The sequence below is a fragment of the Heteronotia binoei genome, chromosome 16, assembly GCF_032191835.1.
Source record: "Heteronotia binoei isolate CCM8104 ecotype False Entrance Well chromosome 16, APGP_CSIRO_Hbin_v1, whole genome shotgun sequence".
Classification (NCBI taxonomy): Eukaryota; Metazoa; Chordata; class Lepidosauria; order Squamata; family Gekkonidae; genus Heteronotia; species Heteronotia binoei.
In genome coordinates this window covers 27,326,777-27,353,140 of record NC_083238.1, presented here as the reverse complement: position 1 = coordinate 27,353,140, position 26,364 = coordinate 27,326,777, and the positions used below count along the sequence as shown (strand labels likewise).

At 43.9% G+C, this 26,364-nt stretch overlaps 1 protein-coding gene across 2 annotated transcripts in view; it reads right to left on the bottom strand.

The window, feature by feature from the left end:
* Positions 1-4,526: 4,526 nt before the first annotated feature.
* CSRNP3 (cysteine and serine rich nuclear protein 3) overlaps positions 4,527-26,364 on the bottom strand; it is a 150,503-nt gene continuing 128,665 nt past the window's right edge. For both annotated transcript variants that reach the window (XM_060257261.1, XM_060257262.1), the window contains 3 exons: positions 13,727-13,986; positions 7,807-8,103; positions 4,527-6,186 (listed from right to left, as the gene is read on the bottom strand). In XM_060257261.1, the coding sequence (XP_060113244.1) occupies positions 5,125-6,186; positions 7,807-8,103; positions 13,727-13,986 (1,619 nt within the window). In that variant the 3' untranslated portion in view covers positions 4,527-5,124. The remainder of the gene's footprint in view (positions 6,187-7,806; positions 8,104-13,726; positions 13,987-26,364) is intronic.

Genomic DNA, 26,364 nt, shown 5'->3' with positions numbered 1-26,364 from the left:
ACCCCCCCAAGTTTCAAAACGACTGGACCAGGGGGTCCAATTCTATGAGCCCCAAAAATGATGCCCCTATCCTTCATTATTTCCTATTAGGCCCCTGAGCAAACTGGCTGTCATCTGCTTCATTCTCCCCCTCTCTAACTTCCTTCTGCATAACAGCTTGCTTTGCAAGGCTTGCTAAAACACACAGGAGCTACAGAGCAAAACTTCTGTTTTCACCATTGGCTGAGGGAGGGGGAGAGGCAGAGCTTGCTTTGCCAGGCTCTCTCAATCACACAGCAGAATTACTGAGCCAAGCCTCTCTTCCTTCCATTGGCTGAGGCTCCTACCCCTGGGGAAGGAAGGAAAGAGCCAGAGCTTCCTTTGCCCAGTTCCCTGAATCCCATGGGAGAGATACAAAGAAAGCACCTTTAAGGCTAACGAGCGCTAATGTTTCAAGCATTTTTTTATTTTTAAAAAAATCCTTAATTGTGTTTGTGTCCTTTATAAAGTCTATATCTCTGCCACCTAATCTTAAATAGGTACACACATGGCCTGGCTAGACATGGCCTGGCCTGACAAGGTCTCATTTATGTCAGATCTGGCCCTCATAACAGAGAAGTTCAACATACCTGGCTTAAACAGCCTACTTCCAGCCATCAAAAACGTCATAATCTCTGTGGGATGTTCTGCTCTGAACCTGCAAAGTTTTCCTTTGAGGAGGGGGCAGAATCGGGAGCTGACTTCTAGCTGATTGCAGAAAGCAGTTGGAGGTCAGGTTCTTCTGATCTCCCAGCCTGGAAAATTTGCTGAGGTCCAGACTTGTGGAGCTGCAGTAAATTTAGCCAGAAGGGAGGAAGTGTGTGAACAGAAGTCCAGGTGATTCCCCTGTTGTCTCCCTCCAAGCTGTTACTTTAGGCTGCAGAGGAAAGGAGAAAAACAATTTCTTTCTCCTCTCCCTTTTACAATGGGGAGATCAAAAGCATTGCTTCTGTCCACATTCAACTGGGAGGAGTGGGAGAAATGATCTTCCCTCTTTTGCAATGGGAAGATCAAAAGCTTTGCTCCACCCAATTTGGCAAGGAGAGAGGAAACATTTCTTTCTCCCTTTTGTAGTGGAGAGATCACAAGCCAATCTTCAACTCTGTTGATAGCTATCGTGGATGGGGAATCAGAACTCGACTCCCAGCTGATCCTCAATCAGGCATGAGCCAGCTACTGATCAACAGACAGTCGCAAACTTCTTCAGCAGCTGTTCCAGTTGCTCAATGCAAAATATATCCTTGACTGGCTCACAGTTTGAGCATGATTCTCATAGGGTATGTTTGACTGCCAAACAATATTCACTGCAGAATTCCTGTCATCCCAAATCTTAACTAAGCTTGCCAGTGGCAGAAACAATGCCATCAGAGGGAAAAACAATATTTGCTGACTCCCCTTTCCCACTGCAGACCTCCTGCTTTGCTCCCCACACTGTTCTGTGGGGAGGTAGTCTGTTGATGATGATGATGATGATATTGGATTTATATCCCGCCCTCCATTCCGAAGAGTCTCAGAGCGGCTCACAATCTCCTTTCCCTTCCTCCCCCACAACAGACACCCTGTGAGGTGGGTGGGGCTGGAGAGGGCTCTCACAGCAGCTGCCCTTTCAAGGACAACCTCTGCCAAAGCTATGGCTGACCCAAGGCCATGCCAGCAGGTGCAAGTGGAGGAGTGGGGAATCAAACCCGGTTCTCCCAGATTAGAGTCTGCACACTTAACCACTACACCAAACTGGCTGTTTGACAAACTGTTGACCACCCCCCCCCCCCAGGCACAATTGCAGGTGGCACAGCAGACTGCAGCTCTAAAGGCAGAGCAAAGTTCACTCACGCAACCTCTACTTGCACTAGATAGAATCCACCCCACGATGTCTAATTAGTATCATGAGCAAGAAAACAGCCCACAGCGATACCAGCTAACATTTGCAAAACACATTCTCAGCGATATTTAGAGACGGACGGGAAGGCACATCTATATCTGATCTGCATCAGGATGGCCAAGGATTGCATTGCACTGATAATAAGTTATTAATATTTTTGACTCACCCAGCACCATAGCTACATACAATTTACAAAACTTCATATGCAAATAAGACTTACCCTATCCTTAAAGTGCATACAAATAGCCATAACATGCTCATGTGCAGAATGTATGCCCACCGAGGTCCACGGCAGTCAACATTCAGCACCAATACTCAAGAGCTGGACCTCTGGATCTCACTTGTATACAGCACCACCCAGGGAGGATTTGCAGATGCAAAAGAGCTATTCCACACACACTATTATGCTATCATAGCAACCAGGGCTTTTTTTGAGCAGGAACACAGTTTCGGCTGGCGTGGCATCAGGGAGTGTGGCCTAATATGCAAATAGGCAAAACAATGGTGTTGTCAGGGGGTGTGGCCTAATATGCAAACGAGTCCCTACTGGGCTTTTTCTACAAAAAAAAGCCCCGATAGCAACTATATTGGAACATTAATTTAAAAGGACAGGAACCCAAATGCAAGTAATGTTTTGTGTTTTTAAATGGTGATGAACAATGTTTGAAAGTGTTACCGTCTCTTTAAATAGAGCTTTTATAAAATTCCTCTGTTCTTTTGTTCTTTTACACAAAAGCAAATTTTCCAAAGCAAAATCGTTTACAGGTTGCGATGCCTGACCAGAGCGAACCTCTGACTCAGAAACTGCATGGTTGTAGTTGTGATTACATCCATGAGAACTCCTGTGAGGCAACATCATAAAGTACTGTTCATATCTGCTCGATTCAGAGTCACTCACATGAAACTGACTCACATGAAACTGCATGTGGAATTCCACTACCTGTGTCCATCCTATTTTGCACAGAAGAATCTCCTGCAATCTATGCAAGTGAATGAAGGAGAAAGTATATGAAGGTGATTATGTGCATCTAGGGGATTAGGGTGTTCTTTAGATGACTAATAACAACCACTAGTAGCCTCACTAGTAGCCAACCACTAGTAGCAACTGAAAAACAAGGACATATATCAAGCCATTTTTCAGATCAAGCCTTCAATATCTGTAGACTAGAGTGGGTGAAATCCTATCTCAGTTGAAGTAAATGGTCAAACACCCACAGATTCCCATCTTTTCTCTGTTTACAATACTCTTGAGCATGTTGCTTTATCAACCAGTGGTCCAATCTTTCCCCCTTATTATTTATTTAAGCATTTCAGAATTTTTTGTGGGGTGGTGGTGGTGGAGGAAATCAGGAACAATTTTCTGCAAATTTTTGCATGGTACATACACAGTATATTTTTAATCCCACAATTTGGCATGTGTCCAAGATGATACATAGCCTCCATACATAAGAAGGTACTGCTTAGCGATGCTAAAGTGCATTAGTAAACTGTATGTTTGCAGAGCAACAAAAGACTGAGAGCCATAGCTTTGTTCCTAAAGGAAAAGTCATGGCACAATCCAGCAGTAGAAAGGTATGCAAACAACCCTCAATGGGTCTACTCAGACTCCTACTCAAGTCTAATCACAGTGGGGTTTAATCTCTAGGAACTGTCCATAGGATTGCACTGCAAATCCCACTGAAAGTAATGGGTCACAACTAAATAAATTCCTTTGACTTTAGTGGACTGTTTGGCTGGAGTTTGGTGGTGTATATCAATGGACTTCCTCTAATATGTAACCTACCACACTGCATGAGGGGAGATAGTAGCCACAGTGTATATTACACATTGATCCTAGTCCAGTTGATTCCTTAATGGTATGAACAACTATACTATATGCACTGTTCTGCATTGGCTGCTGACAGAGAGAAGGGAGCAGGGGCAGGAAACTCCCAATACAGGGAACACCAAATTATGGAAGGGGTGGAGAAGATAAAAAGGAGAACTGGAGTGTGCACATAATATTGAACATTGTCTTGTGCATCTCCTGGGCAAACTGTCAACTGCCATTTTAAAAATTCAGTGCGAACAAGCCCTTGGTTCCAGTGTTCCCTCTAAACTGAATTAGTACGATCCAGCTCAACTGGGTTTTTTTAGTCTCCAGCTCACACATTTTTGTCTTGGCTCAGGAAAGATGGTCCCAAGAGCAAGCTAATTTATGCAGTAGCCAAATCGCTTGTTCAGAGTTTTCATGCCAGTTGCTCACAAAGTAGCATTTTTGCTCACAAGACTCCGCTGCTTTGAGGGAGCGTTGGTCACAAAATAATTTTTGCTGGATTATGTCGAACTTCATTTCCCCCCCTCCCCAGGGATGTTGCTATATTTGGATTAAAAAAAAAAAACTAAACAGACAGAGGATTGTCCTGTATTTCACCTTTCTTGAAAACAAGAATGCCTAAAAGCACAATTGGGAAAGTGGTGCTGGTGAAGATCCTCCATCCCTTTTTCTGGAGAAGAGCTGGATCTCTTAGGGGAGCTCCATGCAGCAGTAAAATGAATGAAGGATGCTCCACATTGGGGCTTCCGGGCCTTGCGCCCTAGGCTCATAAGGTTACAAATAAACCTTGGGCACATCAACGAATAGATGTTCGCTGTAGATGTTACAAAAGACATATATCATTTGCACAATAAAACTATAAGTGGCTAGGCTGTTCTGCTCAAATGCTCGACTCCAACGAACATGCCGTCTGTTTCTTACCAAGACGTAAGTACTAAGCTACAATAAATTATACATTACAGAACAATTCAATGGTTTTTTTTGTACAGTAATCACTTCTACATTTAAAAAGCCACCGTTGTCTTCAAACAGGTGTGAAAATTTAGTACTCTAAGCATGAAGATTCCAAAGTGTATTTTCCACAGACAAAATGGAGAGCTTTGAGTCAGGGACCTCAGCTTCCTATCGTTTGACAGGTCGGCTGCCATTTTTTTTTTGTTTTTTAATCTAAGTATTTTCTATCAAAAGACTATTTGATTTGTTTTCACTTTCAAATTTTACTTTTTACATGAACTGTTCTTTTTTTGTGTGCGCGCAATGGCATAGCCGGTATAACTTGAAAGAAAGAAAAAAATCAAAACATGAACCGTAGTCCTATTTGCTTAAATCCGCTGCTAAGAAGAAAAAAAAAAAGGAAATCCAATTAAAACAGAGTGCATTTAAATAAAGGGATTTAGTCCTTAAAAATAATTTAAACAGGTACCGTTTCCATGACAGGTGATTTGATACACTCTTCGTGCAGTCTGCTCTTTTCTGAAAGGCTTAGAGAATTTTCAGCAGGATGATCTGGCAGGTGGCTGCCACCATTCAATGTGGAAACAAATCCATCTTGAGAGGGGCCTTTTAAATATGAGGGAAAGTCCACTTGCGTGTGTCTTGGCCTATGATCCGAATATAAACTGCTACATGGAACAGCATTATCGCTTTCTGATGAAGAGCAGCAAACTATGACGGAGGGACTTGAAGACGGATACAGGGAGCTCCCGTAACTTTCCTCTGATTGCCGTGAATAGTCAATAAACTGTTCCGAAGCTGTATTATAAGGCACCAGAGCAAGATTCCCATTCTTGACAGTGTCTCTTTCAGAATAAGTCTCATGAATCTGGTTAGGAGTGCCAGGGCCATGGTTCTCTATTTGGTAATAAAGCGCTGAAGAGCTGGTGTAGTAGGAGGAAGCCTTTGAATGGTTTTCGTGCATGGCAGCGCTGTCAGAATAGCAAAGGACAGAAGGCAAAGCTTGTACCATGTCTGCATGGGCACCCAACCCTTCCACAAATTCATCGACTTTGCCTTCTTCATCATCCTCATCATCGTCCTCTTCCTCCTCATCTTCATCTGTTTCACTAGGCGCTAAACTCTGGGTGCTGGAATCTGTAACCCCACTGCAGAAGCTACTTGCATCTTCCTCTTCCTCCTCCTCCTCCTCTTCCTCCTCCTCCCCTGGGCAGTCCAACTCATCTGCTGTCTGTAAATGCATCACTGCAGTCCGAGGTTCTGTTTCGAGCTCAAAGTTGTCCGGGACCGAATATTCGAGCGGGTGGGGTGAAGGGCCCATTGAACTACCGTGAGCACTTATGTCGCCATGACAACCATTCAGTGCAGGGACTTGCTGCTCTCGGTTTTTCTCTAATTCAAGTTTCATTATAGTGTGCAAAAAGTGAGTCCGAACACGGATGGGGTTAAATTCAATTCTACCTGCTGTGTTGCTACACCCTTCTTTAGTGCAACCACAAGGGAAAGACATACGATCCACCTTTGAAAAAAGAGACCATGGATTAATCACACGTCTTAGGAAGCAACGAACAAATCAAGTGACAGAAACCTAACATGTTAGAAATGCACTGCGAAACAAGGGACATGCAAGTCAACACACACTTGGATAAAACTATTCCAGAGAATGCTTGGGGAGCCTCAAAGCCATTAACTACAGTACAGACACCAAAAACCGGTTCAGGTTTAACACAGCTTCTTGCTTAACTGTAGTAAAACAACCAGACTATGAGACCATGCTGTTTCTTCTCCTATCCCCCTTCTTTCTGGAAAAATGAATCTTCCCCACTGGACCTAAGTATTGTTATCTCTTACCATGGCATTGTTGTGACCAGTGGTTAAGGGTATTTAACCTGAGAGCTGAAATGTAATTATCTGTTAACTGCAGAGCCCAGTAACCCTTAAGCATTTTAAACTATGATTAGGCCCCCTGGACAGAATCTGTGCTCCATGGAAGAGACTGGGGAAGTGGGCAGGTGATCTAGTAGCCTGGTTACAATGTCTTAAATCAGTGCCATTGTCACCTTTGCACCAATGGTTTCTAATTTTACCTTTTACACTAGGAACACCACTTAGTCAACACTGCACTGCATGTTTGAGCCCTCTCACATTCTGGACACAAATACACAAGGTCCAAGCCTGGGTATTTTAAAGCGAACATGTATGTGTGTCCTTCACAACCAACTCAGAAGGGGGTCTAATTGGTTCTCTCGATTCCGAGCTCCATTACAAAATGAAGCTGGAGCAGTTATGCTACCTCATTCCAAGTGGGCTTGCTTCCAACAACATACTTTGTTTATAAGGAGATGACAAAGGGCCAGACTAGATATGGATTTTGTCATGGGTTTTCCTGATGTCAGCTGCCCCTCTCATAGATAACTCCATGAAAAGTGCCACAAGGCCCTGATTCTGTGGTGTGGAGGTAGGAAAGGCTTTTGCCTCCTGAAGCACCATTTCCAAACCCGACACTGCACTGGGGGGCGCTATTTGCCCTGTTTGAGAGCCGGTTTGGTGTAGTGGTTAAGTGCACAGACTCTTATCTGGGAGAACCAGGTTTGATTCCCCACTCCTCCACTTGCGTCTGCTGGAATGGCCTTGGGTCAGCCATAGCTCTCTTATCTGGGAGAACTGGGTTTGATTCCCCACTCCTCCATTTGCGGCTGCTGGAATGGCCTTGGGTCAGCCATAGCTCTTTGTCCTTCAAAGGGCAGCTTCTGTGAGAGCTCTCTCAGCCCCACCTACCTCACAGGGTGTTTGTTGTGAGGGAGGAAGGTAAAGGAGATTTGTAAGGTGCTCTGAGACTCAGAGTAAAGGACGGGATATAAATCCAGCATCATCATCATCTTCTGTTGGCCAGCTGCTTCTGTGACAAATCTCATGTGTAGTCTGGACCTAAGTCATGGTAAATTGATAAGTATTTTTTCTCATTACAAGCACAACATCCCTGGACTCCTCTTTCTCTTGGGGAATTGGGAGTAAATATCTGCTTTTGTAATACTTGGATGAGTCTGTGGATGTGTGTGAGTATTTAAACAAATACTGCAAGTAACACTTCCAGCACCCCCTCCCCCCAAAAAACCCTATACCATAATTCAGCTCCCACCTGGCATTTTATGCCAGCAAGACTGCAAGTACAGGTTTCTGGGTCACAGAAGACTCGGCAGTCACAACCGCAATCTTCCCTTGAAAGGCGGATGGCTCGCAGCTCATGTTTTTCTTCCACATCAATCTTCTTGACACCTGAGGCTCGCAAGAGTGCCCTCCGCTTTTTCGTGGGCAGAGGCTGGAGGAAGAAATACTCGTCCACTTCTGTGTTGTCAAGGTCTATATCGTCATCAGAAATGTCATCCAGGGTCAAAGTGTTGGCTTCCTCCGATTCCACGGTGCCATTTTTAGTCATCTGTAACACATAGAGCAATTACAGAGGCGCCAACGATTTATTGAGAAGGAGAGGCATTTCATTGACTTTTTTAAAACCAGAAAACAAACTCTAGAGGGGGGGTTTAAAACCAGAAAGCAAAATCTAGAGGCATCGTCTGAGGTTCTGTAAAAGTTTATGGCTAGTCACAAAATCCAAGCAAAGATGCAAAGGGGTTGGGGTTTAATTGGGTAATCGTTGCTGTTACTAAATTTCCCCCCAAAAAGGTCATGGAAATAAAAGTAAAGCATCGGGAGTCCTGCTTTTCAGTTACAGCTAGAGGGCAAAGCCAAGCATAAATCGCCTTATGCCTCAAGCTCTTCCCAATCACCCCAGCACTGCAATGGAGACCACATTTCCAATTATTAAACGTTGCAAAGGGGCGGGGCGGGGCAAGGATTCACCAAAAATACATCTCCCTTTTTTAATAGGCAATGCCAATGTCTGGATCTATATGCTCTTGTGTGACGGTAGCTGCAATTATGCCTGAGGTCATGACAACGACTCAGAAATCTGTTTGGAGCAATGGTAACAACGTCGCACTGGGTACTACGAAGCCAGCGACATACTGGGGGGGAAATACTACCATGCTTCTGTTGCATCAAGTTTTTTAGATGCAACGAGTGATCCAAAGAAATACAATATGGTATCAGCTGGAGGCATTAGAATGTGGAGGTAATAACAGGCCGTGACGATTATGGCCACTTGTTTGTTCAATATGTTTATGCTTATAACAGAAGAGTAAAACTATGTTAATATATTAGCAATGCTTCCTTTTAACTATGAGCAATTTTTGGTCTCTGAATTTTTGGGGAAGGAGAGCTGGATAAGACCCAAATCCATGTAGACCAGAATTTTTTTTTCAATCAGAGGCCAACCAGGTGGGTCTGAAAGCTCATAAGCTATGTATAGAAGATGAAGACGATATTGGATTTATATCCCGCCCTCCACTCTGAAGAGTCTCAGAGCAGCTCACAATCTCCTTTCCCTTCCTCCCCCACAACAGACACCCTGTGAGGTGGGTGGGGCTGGAGAGGGCTCTCACAGCAGCTGCCCTTTCAAGGACAACTTCTGCCAGAGCTACGGCTAACTCAAGGCCATTCCAGCAGCTGCAAGTGGAGGAGTGGGGAATCAAACCCGGTTCTCCCAGATAAGAGTCTGCCCTTTCAAGGACAACCTCTGCCAGAGCTATGGCTGACCCAAGGCCATTCTAGGAGGTGCAAGTGGAGGAGTGGGGAATCAAACCCGGTTCTCTCAGATAAGAGTCTGCCCTTTCAAGGACAACCTCTGCCAGAGCTATGGCTGACCCAAGGCCATTCTAGCAGGTGCAAGTGGAGGAGTGGGGAATCAAACCCGGTTCTCCCAGATAAGAGCCCGCACACTTAACCACTACACCAAACTGGCTCTCTCTTTTACTATGTATGAAAATAATGGCCATTTTACTTTCATTTAATCTAAGCAACTGCTATTCGGACTTCTGAACATGAGATCAGCGCCACCTTTAGCCATATTACAGGTTGACCTACCCCGCACAGATGTCTCTAACGCTCTGCCAAAACCAACCCAACTATTGGCCATCATCGCTTCTTGTAGCAATTAATATTATAAGTTAACTTGAGTGTTGTCAGAAGAAATAATTCAAACACCTGTCCGAGGAGAGGCTGTGGCTCAGTGGTACAGTATCTGCTTTGCATGCAGAAGGTTTCAGGTTCAGTCCTTAACATCGCCACTAAAACAAAGGATCAGAAAGCCGGCAATGTGGAAGACCTCCACCTGAGATCCTGTAGGGCTGATGGAAGTCAGAGATAAGACCAAAGGTCTTGACTTGGTAGGAGGCAGCTTGCTCTTTGTCTGTCTTGAATCCACTGCAAATCAACTTAGGTTATGTTCTAGTATTATAGGAGAAGGAGAAAAAAAAATATATTCTTCCTAGCCACAATCTCCGTACCATTGATCTGTACCATACCCTATTGGTTTCTATTTTCTAAACCACAGAGCTGAGTACACTTCCGTCTTTCTTTAAAAAGATGTTTCAGCCTTTCCCATAAAGAAAAATCTAAAGTGTTAGGGACTTCTGTGATGTTTGAAACATATATCAGTTCATAGGAAGATGCACTGCTCCCGGTCTGAGGAGAACCGCTGCATCTTTCTGTAAAAAGAAGCATGAATTCCCATTATGACGCTACAAAGAAGCATAAAACCGGGATACATGAGCCATCCTTTTATTCAGGTTCAAAAGCTGAAGCCACTCTTTGAGAAAACGTCCTCCTTGCATAAAGGGTATGTCCCTCTGTCTTATTTTGTACATTTTGTGCTGCTCACTCTGATCTTATATTTTTAGACGGGGGGAAGCGACGGCTTGTCCTTTTTGTGCTCTTGAAGTACCTGCTTTCAGAACAAACTGGATCAGATGAATGACTGAACGCAAATGAAGAGGTAGACAAAAGCTAGATATAAGTTTCATGACGGACTCGGAGAAGTCTCTAACCAAATCCTCCAACAGTTAGCCACTGAATGGAATGGATTCATGACTCAATCTCCAGTTTTACCAACACGATGGCTAATTTGTTTTATGGTATCTACTCTCAGCATTTCAAGGTCCCTGTGAGATCTGAATTGTGTTAACACAGGGGTCTTAAACATGCGGCCCAGGGGCCAAATCAGGCCCTTGGAGGGCTCCTATCAGGCCCAAAGCAACTGGCTGTCATCTGCTTCCTTCTCCCTCTCTCTTGCTTCCTTCTGCATAATAGCTTGCTTTGCAAGGCTTGCTCAATCGCACAGGAGTTACAGAGCAAAGCCTCTATATTCTCTATTGGCTGAGGCTCCTCCCTTGGGGAAGAAGGGGGAGGCAGAGCTTGCTTTTCCAGGCTCTCTCAATCACACAGCAGAGCTACTAAGCCAAGCCTCTCTTCCTTCTACTGGCTGAGGCTCCTCTCCCTCCTGGTCCCCTGGGGAAGGAAGGAAAGAGCCGGAGCTTCCTTGGCCCAGTTCCCTGGATCCCATGGGAGAAATACAGAAAAGCACCTTTAAGACCAACAAGTGCTAACGTTTTAAGCATATTTTAAGGGTTTTTTTAATTTAAAAAATGTGTTTGTGTCTTTTATAAGCTTTATAGCTCTGCTACCTAATTTTAAATAGGTACACACATGGCCTGGCTGGACATGGCCTGGCCCAACAAGGTCTCATTTATGTCAGCTTCAGCCCTCATAACAGTTTGACACCCCTGTGTTAACGGATGGGGAAATGTGCTAATTTTGGTTAATACATTTCCATCCGCTGCATATTTGTAATTTGTATTCAGCCTTGTGCATTCTGGAGAGTGAGGTTATTGATTAACATAACCTATTGGATGCCGCAGTTCCCTTTTTGGTGCTAAAGAGCCAGGGGCTCGCTCAAGCAACTCAGACAGCTTGGGTGTGTCATAGCATTGCTGTGACTGGTGCTCTTTTTTCCTAAAATGTCATGCCTTGGGATACCAGTAGGGGGACCTCCTGAACAGTTTGTAGCAGAGAGGGAACTGCACCTAACTCAGAAAAGCTCACTTCTCTCACCAGCTAGTTTTGCACCTAAAGATAACAATGAGGTGATCACAGGTGTAAAATGCAATCCACTATGCTCCTGTTGCAGGATTGGTTCCAAAAAGCAAAAGTTTATGTGGGACAAATCTGTGTCTAGTTTCCATTTTGGATGTGATCAGTTTCAAAGCAACTTTATGAATGCTCTCAACCCAAGATAGCCAATCTTTAAGCCCCAGTTCTGAAAAAACTGGCAACGTCTACTCATGAAGATGTCAGGGAGACCCAGGTTTCTCAGATGGTCTCTACCCATGCATAGATTTTCCTGCACAGAAACAACAGGGAGGCTGCATCTAATTGATCCAAACAGGGCATGAAGCAGCCTAGGAACAGAGACGGATGGACATCTCCACAGCAGCACGAAGGGTTCTTGGAGCCCCACTCTGATGCCCACAGACTGAACTGTCTCCTGATCTACTTCTAGCAATACCAGATCTCGGGAAGGCAAGCCAGCACACCTTGCGATCCATCAAACTCAGTGGCCCTCCTGTGTTCTGTCAAGGTCTGTATATTGCTGCTTGCATGGGATTACGAAAGCAAACAGTGTATCATGCTCCTAACGAGCCCCAATCAGTTTGGTTTGTAAGGGGAAGGTTGTGCCAATCTCAAGAGTGGATGGGGAGGTGGGGTTGACAAGTGCAGAGTGAGCCGCAGAAAACAAATCTACACCATATCATTGTGGCACAGTGGCTAAAACTACAATCCCTAATATGACCCCTAATCTGGCTCCAGTCCATGTATTCCATGACCAAATTTTTGTTTAATGTGGGAATTGAATGGAATGGAAAGAAAACTGGAAGTATCAGATCTCTCCCCTACTAGCCGAATTACTCAGAGCAAAGCACTGAGTTCATCATGGACACAAGCAACACAAGTCATGAGCTCTTGGTATTAGGTCTCTTAGGTCTCTGGGCTTTAAAAGATCTCTTTCATGGCCACACAGGAAGCAAACTGGCCCTTCTCTTTAGAAACTGAAACCAAACAATGTGTCATCCTCAAAACACAGGAAGTCTTTGGGGGCAGGAAGTGTTTTAGAAGAGTCCAGAAGGCATTGCTTTTGCATCTGCAGGAAGTACATATTTGGAAGCAACTACCTCCATTGTAGGGATGGGGGATGCTGATCTTGAAACCTCCCAGCATTTTTAGGAACTTCTCAACAGTATGTGATTGGCCCTGCCCTCACGCAAGCCAATTTGTGATGGCAACCACCACCCTCTCTGAATATTCTCAGGGTGTCCACGTGCTCAAGAAGGTTGGGGGGAACCCTGAGCTAAAGCTCCATTATATGCCCTAGGGTTCCATGAGTTGCCATTTGTTCCTTGAAGGAAATGTGGGGAGCACACATGAAGAGCAATCTCTGCGGTATAAGAGTTCTTGGAGCGCCCCAAGGAATAGACCAACTCAGACAATGGCAGGTGAAGATAACCACTCATCGGCATGTGAAGATAACCAACTGTTGGAAGGGAAGAGTAAGGGAAAAAGGAAGAGTAAGAGAAAGGAAGAGTGGAGTCCATGCTACAGAATTGGAAGGGAAGAGTAAGGGAAAAGCCTGAGAAAGGAAGAGTGGGGTCCGTGCTACAGAATTTTTTTTTTTTTTGCAACTAGATTATCAGTATGTTTGGTACCATACAGAACAACTACCACTGGCTTTTATATTGTTATCAATAATTCAAAGAGACAGAGGCCATTAAGACTAGAAAAAACTCTCTTGCACGAAACAACCCAATCCTTGCACTGAATAATCTACACGGCAAGCACACCACTCTTAATTTCAGTGGGATAGGGAACTTCAGTGGGGTGGAAAAATTACCTTCCTATTGGTATGGTGGGAAGGAAGCCATCATCTTAAAAGAGCTCAGGTGGAAGCCCATTTAAAAAACCTGATGAGTTAATATGTGAAATGGGGAGGAAGCCAGCTTATTGGGGGAAAGCAACCATAACGGCGAGGTGATCTTGCCAAGGAAGAGAGGGCCAAATCCCGAGTGAATGTTTCACGCTCATGCAGTGGTACACAAAGAGGACACCTTTACCTTGAGTTTTAATGAGTTCAGTTTTTCCTCCCTTAGGTGCTCTCTTAACATCTCTCGATGAAGCCTTTCCTGTTCCATGGCAAACTCCCCGAGAGTGTACTGCCGTACGCTGTTGTGACGGGTAGACATACCCAGGGTGCTGCCTCCTTGGCTGGGGACGCTCGTGAATCCTTGCCTTCTTGCAAAGTAGTACACTGTGACGCAGTTGAAGTGGACATTTTTCGTCCTCTTTCGTTTCTCTCGCTTCAAGATCGAAGATGCTAGGAGGAAAACAGATTGCCGTTGAATAAAACCGGTCTCCCGCTGTTTCACAAATCCTTGTCATCTTTAAGCAGCGCTTATGGGACAAATTAAGTAAATCCTTATCACACAGTCCTCCTGGCTAAGCTATGCACTGCATGGTGAGAATCAGAGGTGGGGTGAGGGTAGTTTCTAATACAGAGCCCTCCGGGGGGCAAGGAAGTAAGTTGCTGTCATTTTCTGCCTTCTCCAATCATTTATATTTCATGTTGACTCTGGTGCCAGTTCTTTCTCTCTGACTCTCACACTAGCAAACACAGGGCTTTTTTTGTAGCAAGAACTCCTTTGCATATTAGGCTACACCTCCCTGATGTAGCCAATCCTCCAAAAGCTTACAGGGCTCTTCTTATAGGGCCTATTGTAAGCTCTTGGAGGACTGGCTACATCAGGGGTGTGTGGCCTAATATGCAAAGGAATTCCTGCAACAAAAAAAGCCCTGAGCATACATATTTAACTCATCACAGAGGGCTAGGTCCCTCATCTACAGAGCATCCTTATCACTATTTATTATTACTGTTACTACTAACATCAACATATACACAGGCTCTTTTACAGCTATCTGCTGGTAAAGGAACATGAAACAAGATAATCATTCAGGAACATGGATTCAGGAACATAGAATAAGAGGATCATTCAGAACACAGAACAAGAGAATCTAGCTTGAACATCATATGAGTTACCAAAAAAACAACAACAGGTATCATAAATCTATGTTGTTTAAAATATGCAGACAAGAGGAGATAGAAAACAACTACAGAAAATCAGTCCCAGGGATTAATTTGTGACAAAGTTTAAGCGAGTCTAAACCCAGAGATTCTTTTCAGTGTCAGAGTTCAACTTTGGAACATGTAGAGTAATAACAAAGGTGTGTGGGGGGAGGGGGGGAACCCAACATAAGGCAGATTGTTTCAGATTTTTAATGGAACAAGATAAACATTCTCCGGACACTGGGGGAAGAGCTTCAAAAAGTATGGGGGAAGGGCAATTTCCAGCAAGGCTCAAGTTTTAGCACCATAACTTCAGAATTTAAATCCAGTAATGATCCAATTATATCACCCCTCCCAAATTACTTAATGGAAAATTACTGGTTTTTTGTTCATAGGCCTAGATTGAATAATTAAGCTTATGCCAGATTTAAGCAAGGCAACTTAACTTCCCATCTAGAATCTAATGGGCATCTTTAACCCATGTTTTCCCTCTTCAGATATCATATAATGTCTTTCAGAGCATTAAATTGAGTGGGGCTAATTTCATGGTGAACTAGATAAACAGTAAGGGGTCTTTTATTCCTTCCCAGTTAGAGGCCTGCCACACAGTGATGCTATTTAAGCAACCAAAATGCAGAGTCCATGTCTATCTTCTTTTGTGCATCCCTTCACCTACTCAACTGAACAACTGTTACATCAGAATTAAATTAGCCAACCAGAGAGGAAGCTTTTCCTCTACTGCCATCTTATAATGGAGGCTGAGTCCCTTCATGAATGATTTGAATACCATTCTAGGCCAGTATATGGAGCAGAGGTCCATCAGTGGCTATTAGCCACAGTGTGTGTGTGTGTATAATTTTTTTTTGGCCACTGTGTGACACAGAGTGTTGGACTGGATGGGCCATAGGCCTGATCCAACATGGCTTCTCTTATGTTCTTATGTTCTTAGTAGTTCTCAACCTTTCATATTCTATTTCTTATCAATCACTTTGTCAAAGAACTTGGGTTCTACCATGCCAGAAACAAAGAGCTCACTTCTTCCAAGACACATATATACTTACAGACACTCTGTTATTATATTTATCGTTTACAGCTCCAGATTACGTTTTAACGACACAACCCACACAGATTACGACACAACCCACCCCCCCCTGCGATGGTATTATAGGGAATACATTTTATGGATATGACTACCTCAAGGGATTGAAGGAGAATGAAATCTTAGTAATTGTCAGGGCCTTTATGTCGAAAAAGCCCATCAGGAACTCATTTGTATATTAGGTCACACCCCTGACATCACCATTGTTTCACCATATTAAGCCACACCCCCTGACACTAAAGCCAGCTGGAATGGCATTCCTGCTTTAAAAAAGCCCTGGTAATTGTTATGAAAACCCTGCATGCATGTCATCAAGACTACTTCTGTGTCCCACCAGTGATTCACATACCACAGTTTGAGACTCATTGTTCTGGGGAGCATGTATTAGTTCTGAATCAGAACCACAGATTTTAATGCTGTCTTCAGTTTCTGAATTAAATACTTTATAGCAATCCAGAGAGGCCTCCGACTGGAATTCAAAAGTGCTTTTCTTTCCCCACACAGGAGCACATGGCTGTTAACCTGCAGAGTCAAATAAGAGCCACACAGAAGCGCCTTGACTCCTGAAGACATGACAGCAGTCTGTCTGATTTACTGGAAGACACCAGTAGGAGACGGGGGAGAACTAGATGATGAGTTATAGCAGTGCAATTTAGGTGTGACAGTTGCGCAGGTATGATGGGAGGAAGGGAGCAGTCAGAAGGGAAGCACTGAAACGATCGTAAAAGGCACTGACAGCCTTTGTAACACGGAGCCGTATATTTTAACAGCAATAAGGCACAATGGGACGAGTCAAGCTGGTTAAAAAATGGGGTCTGTCTCGGACAATTAGAGCCATTGGGCCTTCAGCCTCCTTTCTCCCGCCACACCTCCATGGAGAGCAATACCAAGGGTTTTAATCTTAAGGCTACAGATGTGCTTCAGCCCATTTCACTGTGAGGTGAAGGCTTTGCAGGCAGAATTGGAACAGAGTCACTCGGTAACAACATTCATAGAGTGAATAATGCATACCAACAGGGCAGCTGCTGTCAAGCTGCATTCTAAGGAGCTCAGGGATTCCCTCAGAAACTTGTTACGAATGCCTCAATGGTCAGCAGTGGCAGAAGAATGCTCCCGGAAACGGTATGCCCATCACTTTTGCATGGCAGCTTTGGGGTTATTTTAGGATATGAGTGCACACAGGCTCACAATGAAGCCCAACAAGCCCAGGAAAGGTCCCATGAGAGCCATCTGCACTGGAATTCTCTGGCAGATATTCAGAGGTCTTTGGCGTGAAAATTGGTGTGAGAATGGGTTCAACGAATATTTGAGGACTGCAGAAGATGGAACCGACCACAAATGTTCCCTTCTAATCCTGCTTCCAAGTGCTATAGGTCACCCACTCCGCAGTCATCCTGCATCTCGAGCAACCCCCTATTCAGCATCCAAATTCTACTCCAAACAAGAACCTACAGGGCCTTTCATTGGAGGTTGTCTACAGCACCATGTTGGCTTTGCCGCAGCCACAGCCACATATGTTGTACAACAAAGCTACAACTGGGTAATGAAAGTGAGCAGAGTGAAAACCGCTAATTTAATCTACTGCCGGGCGTGTGGTACTGCTGAATGCAATGGCAATTTAAGGCAATACATCTGTCTACTATCACTAACAAAATGCTGGTCTTTGCATACATCACATTTTAGGGATGCCAATCTCCAGGTGAGGCCAGGGGATCTCCCAGAATTACAGTTCAACTACAGAGACCAGTTCCTCTGGAGAAAACAGATGCTTTGGTGGATGGACTCTGTGGAATTGTATCCCATTGAGGCCCCTGTCCTCCGCATGCTCCATTCCCAACTCCCTACCCCCCTCCAATCTCCTGAGCTTCCCAACTGGGAACTGTCAATTCTACTCCCACCCCACCCCGCCCCCATTTGTGGCCTGAGGCAATTTGGCAACCCTACTGAAAACAATTAAACCAAAATATCTTTCTCAACCATAATACTGCCATTTTCCAGACTGCAGCCAGCTTTCATATTTTCACACGCGCCATGCTGGTTTCAATGATCGCAGTGTCGATGAGGTCAGTTCAGACTTCCCATCCCAATCCCATCTGTTCTGTAGAGTGTGTGTGTGGGGGGGGGGGCGGGTTTGCACATGCACTGAATGTTTCAGCAGCCTTCCACCACTACCTATCTTCCTTGGAACACATGGGCAGGGTGCAATCCCCTTATGTGAGAGTAGCCTCATTGGCTTCAGTAGGTTTACTTTTGTGTAAAGCAGCAACTCCAAAACAGAAAAGATAATTTATTGGCTCACTCACTTGGCCCCTGACATTTTAAAACTAAAAACCTGAAATGAATGTAACAAAAAGAAGGTTTTTTCCCCCACTGGGGAGAAAGGTACAGAGGGTGGATGGTGGAAATATTCGGATGGGGAGTGTGTTGCAACTGGAGATTACCTTACTCAAGAGTAGTACCATTGGCTTACCATGTTTACCCTTGTATAAAGGGGAGAGCCAGTTTGGTGTAGTGGTTAAGTGTGCGGGCTCTTATCTGGGAGAACCGGGTTTGATTCCCCACTCCTTTACTTGCACCTGCTGGAATGGCCATGGGTCAGCCATAGCTCCGGCAGAGGTTGTCCTTGAAAGGGCAGCTGCTGTGAGAGCCCTCTCCAGCCCCACCCACCTCACACGGTGTCTGTTGTGGGGAAGGAAGATAAAGGAGATTGTGAGCCGCTCTGAGAGTGGAGGGCGGGATATAAATCCAATATCTTCTTCATCTTATTATTCATCAGAGCCCCCTTTCCCAGGGTTAGGTTAGGTTTATTCGATTTATATCCCGTCCTTCCCGCTGAGGCAGGCTCAGGGCGGTTTACAGTTTGTAATAAAACAATAGTTTGTAGTAAAACAATAGAAACATTAATTAATTTAGCATTCATGTGCTAATTCCTATGCAATTAAATAACATAGTTAAATACATAGATGGCATTCAGTAGTCTTAAAACATCCATTCCAATCCAATGTCCTCAGCAATGGCAGTCACTTCAGTTAATTCTAGTTAATAATTAACTGTCATATGCTAGCTGAAATAGCACACAGGGTTATGATTAATATGTGTATCTTCTTCAGTCTCTCTCTCTGCCATTGTTCTGGTAAACATCTCCAGAGCCTTTTTTAAGGAACTGGAGTTGCAGACTTCTTCCTTCTCCGCACCCACCCCCACCCCCCAGGTCTGTGCAGGGGGAAGATGGCAGCAAGCAAGCTCCAGGCTTTCTCAGGCTGAAGATGAGACAGAGAGAGGACAACAGACCAGACACACACACACTCACACACGCTCACGAGGCAGAGCAAAGAGGAAGGCGCACCCAATGGAGATGGCTGCTTGTTTCAATGTCTTCCAGCACTGAAACGTTTTGCCACTGGCATGCAAAAAAAAAAAAGCCCCAAACTGCCCTTTCTCTGCGGATTTGGACAGCAATCCTCAAAGCGAAGGAAAGTGTTCCAATTTCCAGGAAGAGGCTCTCTTGCGAATTCATTTCACAACAAAAATAAAAATTACAGGAGAAACAAGTTTTAAAAGGAACCGGGGAGAAACGGGGACAAAATGGAATGTTTATGAAGTTATCTGAACACAAGGGGGGGGGGGGAGTAATACTGAGTAATGAAAGTGGAATTTTAAGGCAGTCTTAACAACGCCACTATCACACTACTACATATTCCAGCTTGCAGAAAACACATTTTACACATATACATTTCATTTATGCCTCTAGCTCGCCTGTTTCATTAGCTTCATAAATAACTACTGAGCACAATGTCACAGCGGGCCTATATTACTTTACAGTCGCTATGTCATTGCTTTTATTTTTTAATTGCAGCCTGGAATCTTATTACTACACATTTGTTCAAATCCAGCCAGGGACAGTCATGGGAGGAAGCAGGTTTCAGAGTATTCAGCTGATGCAGATGCACATCTGGATAGGCATCCACAATAATGCGCTCCTCTGGACCATCAAGTGACGCAGATGGGAATGGATCCCTATGTGCCGCAACCTCTCTCTCTCTCTGGCACTCTCTGGATCGATGCATATAAACCCGTCTGTCAGATGTGAACAGAATACACTTGAGCATTGGTCTTAACAATGTCTGAGCGTTTCAGCTGGTTCATAATTGTCTGTTGTGACATCGTCGCTCTGGATGATTCAGTAAACAATCCGTGGAAAGGCAAAGTCATTCTGTTTAATTACCTGACATGGTGCAGGAGCTATAGCAAACACAACTATAGCAAATATGTTAGGTCAAGACCCCCAAATTGGATTCTGAAGGTACAACACTACACTGCAAGCAAGAGCTCGGTGACACGTGTCCATTAAAACTTTACTAAACCACAAGATATTTCACTAGTCTTTGCCTTATCTTAGACCTTTATGCCATATCAGCGGACTGAAACTAAAAGAGAAGCAACCCCTTTCTGAGATACCAGAGCCTCCCATCTGGTCACTTGGAGGCAATTATTAATCACCACAAGGATGGAAAATGGCTAGTTACAAACTTGCCGTACATCAAGAAGAGAATTTGGCCCTTCGTCTGCCCAAGGGCTGTTGCTTGGTTGCAGAATCCACCTTTTGCAAGAACAAGGTTCCCAGGTTCTGTCTCCAAATAAAGGAAGTCCTCAGAAAAGCTGTCCCTCTGAGGCTGTCAGAGACAAGGTACTTCTTATACATAATCTCGCTTAGGTAAATTATGTCAGGCTTTCTAAAAATAGATCACGGAATTCCACAAAGGAGGATCAGTTCGGTTAAAAATAAACCCAGGCTGGGAAATGGATAGCATCTTACCCTCATTTGCAAAGATCTTAGCACAGAAATGACATGACGAGCCTTTTAATCTTTTTTTTAAAAAAACAACAATTTTTACTGTAAGAAAAGGAGTTACTGACTTACTAAACATAAATAAATTGAGCTCTGGCTGGCAGAGATCCCGAGAGTAAGCACTTCCCTCTGCAGTCTCAGCTATTCTCCTGATGTCAAAGGCACATTAAAATAAATGTGAGCCATATGGCTCCGCAGCGGAGTACCCGCACGTTTACAACCGAGAGGGCAATGCAATTCATTTACCACCATCACAGAAATATGTTAGGGAGAGGGGAAGTCTCAAGGCTAGAGTGAGTAACACACAGCAGCCCCATTTATTTAAAATAGTAGCATCGTAGCAGATGACGCAGCTCTTCTGAAAACCTCTAACACGTTTCCCAGCGTTTTTATCCAACGTATTCGCAGAGCCGCATGAAACATCACAGTGAAAAGAATCAACACCATTCTCCACCTACTCTTGCATCTCTCCCACATCAAGTCTAACAAGATAGAATTGTCAAGTGCAATACATCATCACGGTAATCCAGGTCGAAACATCGCTTTTCAGAAAGGTTTGCTTAGCAACCATCCTAGAAAGCAAAAGTCCAGGGTAAAGGTTCACACTAATGAACTTCAATGTCTTTCACTAAATAAAAGCCAAATGACAAAAACAGATGCTGCCACAATGGTTTACTGCAGAAAAACGATATTATTCTGCCTTTAAAGCAAAGAAATATCCTTAGATCACTGGCCGATTTAACCAAGTGGCCTGAGAGCCAGCAGAGTGCAATGGGTAGGATGCTGGATTGGGACTGGACAGACCCCGATTCAAGCCCTCACTTGGGTGCAAAGGTCACTGGGAGACCTTGGACTGGTCACTCTCCTTCAGTCTAATCTACTTACTTCAAGGTTGTTGTGAGATTCTAAAAAATGGTGGACAGTAAAAACATATATGCTACTGTGAGCTTCCTGAAGAAGAGATGCATACTCTGTCTGGCAACAGCTCTCCAAGATCTTTCTCCTAGCCCTGCTTTCAAAGATTCATTAACTGAAGATCATGGGATTGAAATTAGCAGCGTTTGTGGTCAAATCTGTGTGATCCCAGTCCATCAATCCTTTTAGTTGGATCCTTGCAAATCCAGTTTTGGAAAGTACCCACACATTCAAAAAACAAAACAAAAAACACCCCACAGTACCAGCCTATTCAGAGAAAGAGAGATTGCTTCCATGTTGTGTGAGCACCGAGCCTACCACCTCAATTGGGGACGCAGCCCCCAAAGATATTTGAGAAGGATATCAGCACCCACCAGCCAAGTGAACTGACCTGTTGAATGAATATTATTATTAATTATTATTATTATTATTTTATACCAGCCTCCGGATTGGGCCTGAAGATCTCCTGGAACTACAACTGATCTCCAAACAACAGAGATCAGTTCATTAGGGTTTGTAGAATCTTTCGGGATCAAGTGCCGTGTTCTACTGGAGAAAGTTTTCCTTCCAGACGTTTCGTTCTCAGCTCCCCCTGGAGAAAACGGCGGCTTTGGCAGGTGGATTCTGCCAAATCCACCCTTCCCAGGTGCTGCCTTCCATCACAAGCATATTTCATCATGAGGAAGACCCACTGACTTCAATGAGACTTATTCCCAATTACATCTGTACAATACTGAGATACACAACTGGCAAGAGGTTATTTCAATCCTATAGCTAGCTTTATAGCCTGTATCTCAGGTAACCTTATAACACCCCACATCACAGACTTTATTACTTTCATTTTACAGATAAGAGTCAAGGCTTCCTAACACTAGGAACATTTTGGCTTTAGTTAACCAGCATATACAGACAAACCTCTTCCAGAGAGCACTTCTCTATCTGTGTGTCTGTTTTGTAGCGTAAATTAAAGCAAAACATTTCATTTCCCTTTTTAAAACTGGATTTTTAATTCATTTCCCCCAAAATGTAAAATTACAAAACAATTTACAGTGAACAGCTTTGTCTTCGTCATTTTCATTCTTGTCCAGCTTTTTGTAAACAAGGCTGAAAGTCTCCCACTCGGCTCTCAAGCCATCAAAATAGTAACTTTTTTTTTAAGGCTCTAAAATCCTTATCTGTCTAATAAGACTCGCTGTATTGGTTTCAGTTAGTGTTCATTTGAGTTAGATTCTCCAAGTTGCATTTAGACTGCTTCAAAAAATCTTTTAAGTGGATGACTCAGGCTAGCCCAATCTCAGGTTTGCTACGTAGAGGAAAGCAATAGCAAACCTGTGGAACTAGCTCCCGGAAGAGGTGCGGGCCCTGCGGAGCCTGGACCAATTCCGCAGGGCCTGCAAGACCATCCTCTTTAGGCAGGCCTTCGCAGACTGCTGACAAAGGATGGCCGAACTGATGATCCATCAAAGTGACTCTATATAATGATTTTTGCCATTATGTAAACGGACAGAATAGCGCCAGGAACATCATTGTGTTGTTATATTATATAAACTGGAATGGTTTTTAAGATATTATTGATTTAAACTACTGTATAACTTTTAATGCTGTTTTAAAATTACTGTATTTATTGTATAATGTTTTATCTGAATGTTGTTAGCCGCCCTGAGCCTGCCTAGGCGGGGAGGGCTGGATATAAATAAAATTTATTATTATTATTATTATTAAACCATCTCTGAAGGCCTCTTGCCTTGAAAACTCTATGGGTCACCATATGGCAGCTGTAACTTGACAGCACTTTGCACACACACATTTAAATGTCATTCATTTCTATTTCACTTTGACCCCAAACTCTGTGGTAGCGGTGGCAATGCAGGGTAAGAGACATCAGAGGTGGTTTGCCATTGCCTGCCCCTATGTCACGACCCTGTTATTCCTTGGAGGAACTCATTTGCACTTTAGGCCACATCCCCTGATGCCAAGTCAGCCAGAACTGGGTTGCTGCTCAAAAAACACACACACAACAACCCCGCATGGGGGTCTCCCATCCAAATACTAGCCAAGGCCTGGGCGATCCAGATCACAGCTCAAAATCAATAGACATTCTCAAAAATATAATATTTTCAACAGCGACTTCTGTTTTATGTCAGGGGTGGCCAAAGGTAGCTCTCCAGATGTTTTTTTTTTGCCTACAACTCCCATCAGGCCCAGCCAGCATGGATGATGGCTGGGGCTGATGGGAGTTGTAGGCAAAAAAATCTGGAGAGCCACCGTTGGCCACCCGTTTGATGTCTTTTTCTTTAATCTAATGATGCTTTCTCACAAGGCACTGAAGAAACAGGGCCTTGTTACACAGCCCCCATCTAACAAATTGCCTTCCTGCAGGTGTATCTTATTGTCCTCTCCTTTTCCATTCTCTTACTCCTTGTTTTACTTTAAACTGTGCCCTTCTTTGTCTCCTTTCTCCTTTTTTTCTGCCAGCATCATATACATGTGGTTTCTTTTAACATCATTGACAAGTTATGTGTTAATTTGCAAAAACAAATGACCTTCACAAATGCGTTTAGCCAAAAAATTCTTTTGCCAACACTTTCTATTCAGGATAACAGTTGTAATGGGGAAAATATCATGAACCACACATATTGCTGCTTTATGATTGGCTCCCAGGGATTCTTACAACTATGAGGCAGGGCCAATACCAAGTAATGGAACTGGAGAAGCAAGGACTCTTTTGTGATGCTGCTGTGTGGGGCATGGAGTCGAATATTTCAGTTATTTCACTTCCAGTAGCACCTCTGAAGGTCTGGGGACTCTGGAGTGTTGCTGCAGACAGTACAATACCATAATGCACATCCCTCAAGAAAGGAAGATTGGCAACGTTCCCTCATGCACATTGAGAACTCTGCACATGCCCACAAGATTTTCTAGAGCCAAGTCAATTATCTGAAATATCTACATTTCTTTTGTGGGTCGAAGGGGACTTACTGGAGGACAATAACCGGAAACATTTGACATCTTTGTTCCCAGCTTCACACAGATTTTCATTATATTTTGTGCTCTACTTCACACAAAGGCATGTCACATGGTTTCTGTATGTTTGATGGCTTGTAGATTGAATGTGTAAACTCCACTGGGAAGGAATGTGTTTGAGGAGCTGTGATACAAGTCCGTCTGTAGTATTAAAACCATGATGGCCTATTTATATATGCCAGACATTGCTTTGTGATGCAATCAAGATTAAGATGTGTGAATCAGAAATGTTTCAGAATCAAATTGTGGTCCGGATACCATACCACTACTTCTTTCACCGGTGATTTCTTTGCAAATGATCATGATTTTGCTCCTCAAAAACCTGACTGATTTTTTTTTTTTTTTTTAGCTTTGCCCCTGATGCTTTCATAAGATCTCAAAGAAACAGCAGTCTCCAACTAATATATGACAGACAGCCCTACTGGCCGATTGAAGTGTGATCAGGGCATTTTCATTTTTTTCTCCCTGAATGGGAAATACACCAAACGGAGCCCTCTGGAGAATAACCTATTATTTCCATGTGGCAGATGGATGGGGTTAGGAGTAAGTCAAAAAATACATTTCAACGTGTCTTGTTACAGAAGGATTTACTATGCTACTTACAGAAGCTAGGCTGGGCCTTTTGCTTTCATTTATCAAGCTACTGTTCATTAATTTAAGGGCTTTGAAGGCCGTGGCACTACACATAAAATGCTGGCATTGGTAGGGAGTCATATTAAATGGAAGGGAGTAGGTGAGGGAGTCCGAGTGCTCCGGCTCCCTTAGGCAGGCTGCATTTCACTCCCCAAGTTCAGGCCGCAGCCTGCTTTGAAATGCAATCGCCACATGTGCTCACATCGCTTCAGCGCCTGAGGTTTGTAGCGGCTTCCCAGGAGGGAAAATATCTCTCCGCTGTCTGAATTAATAACCAGATGAGACTCCCATTCAAGTCCCTTTTCTGAAGCAGCAATAGCTTCTCTTTAGCGCTAGGCAGGCTTCTGGCTCGACGCCAGCTCCTTTTCTCAAGCACATCACCAAGGTTATTTCCTGACAGAATCAGAAAAAAAAATCTGTAGAATATAAGAAGGTGGGGAGGGGGATGTTGACAGTGTGGCAAATTGGAAACCAGGGATATGTTGCCTTCTGCAAACCGTACATACAATATTGAACAAAAAAAACCTTGGGTTTTCGCTTGGGAAATGGGAGGAGAACTTGGTGGGTGTGAGACTGAGAACAGGTTGCTTTGTTGTCACCTAGAGCTGATACGCAGCTTTTGTTAGATATAGTGTTTGGCTGACAGCGACCACTGGCTCCAACTCAATGTGTCCGCATTTTTATTACACGCTATGATTTCTGACTAGGGATCCACAGGACATAATAATGCATGCTGTAGTTCATAATATCTCTGCTCTGAGCTGTCTGTATAGTTCACTACAGGAAAGGGCTGAGGGGTGGATGTACTGGTTTATCACCGCATATATCGCAAGTTTCTGTTTGTACAAAGAAAAGAGGTTTTTTGCCACTGTCCCTCCCCCTTTTTCTGGGCAGTTAACACCAAGTCTTGATTAGTTCAGGGAACCACTTCTGAACACACAAAGCAACTGTCTCTTTCTGAGGTGTTGTGGCATAAATAGAAGAGGAAAGAAAAGCATCTTACTGTAGGTGTGTAAGGAGGGCAAGACCAACGAGAATGTGCATGTGGTGCGGGGGTGGTGGTGGTGGCACAGGAACAAGAGTCGGCTCACTTGCAGTGGCTCACCCAGTC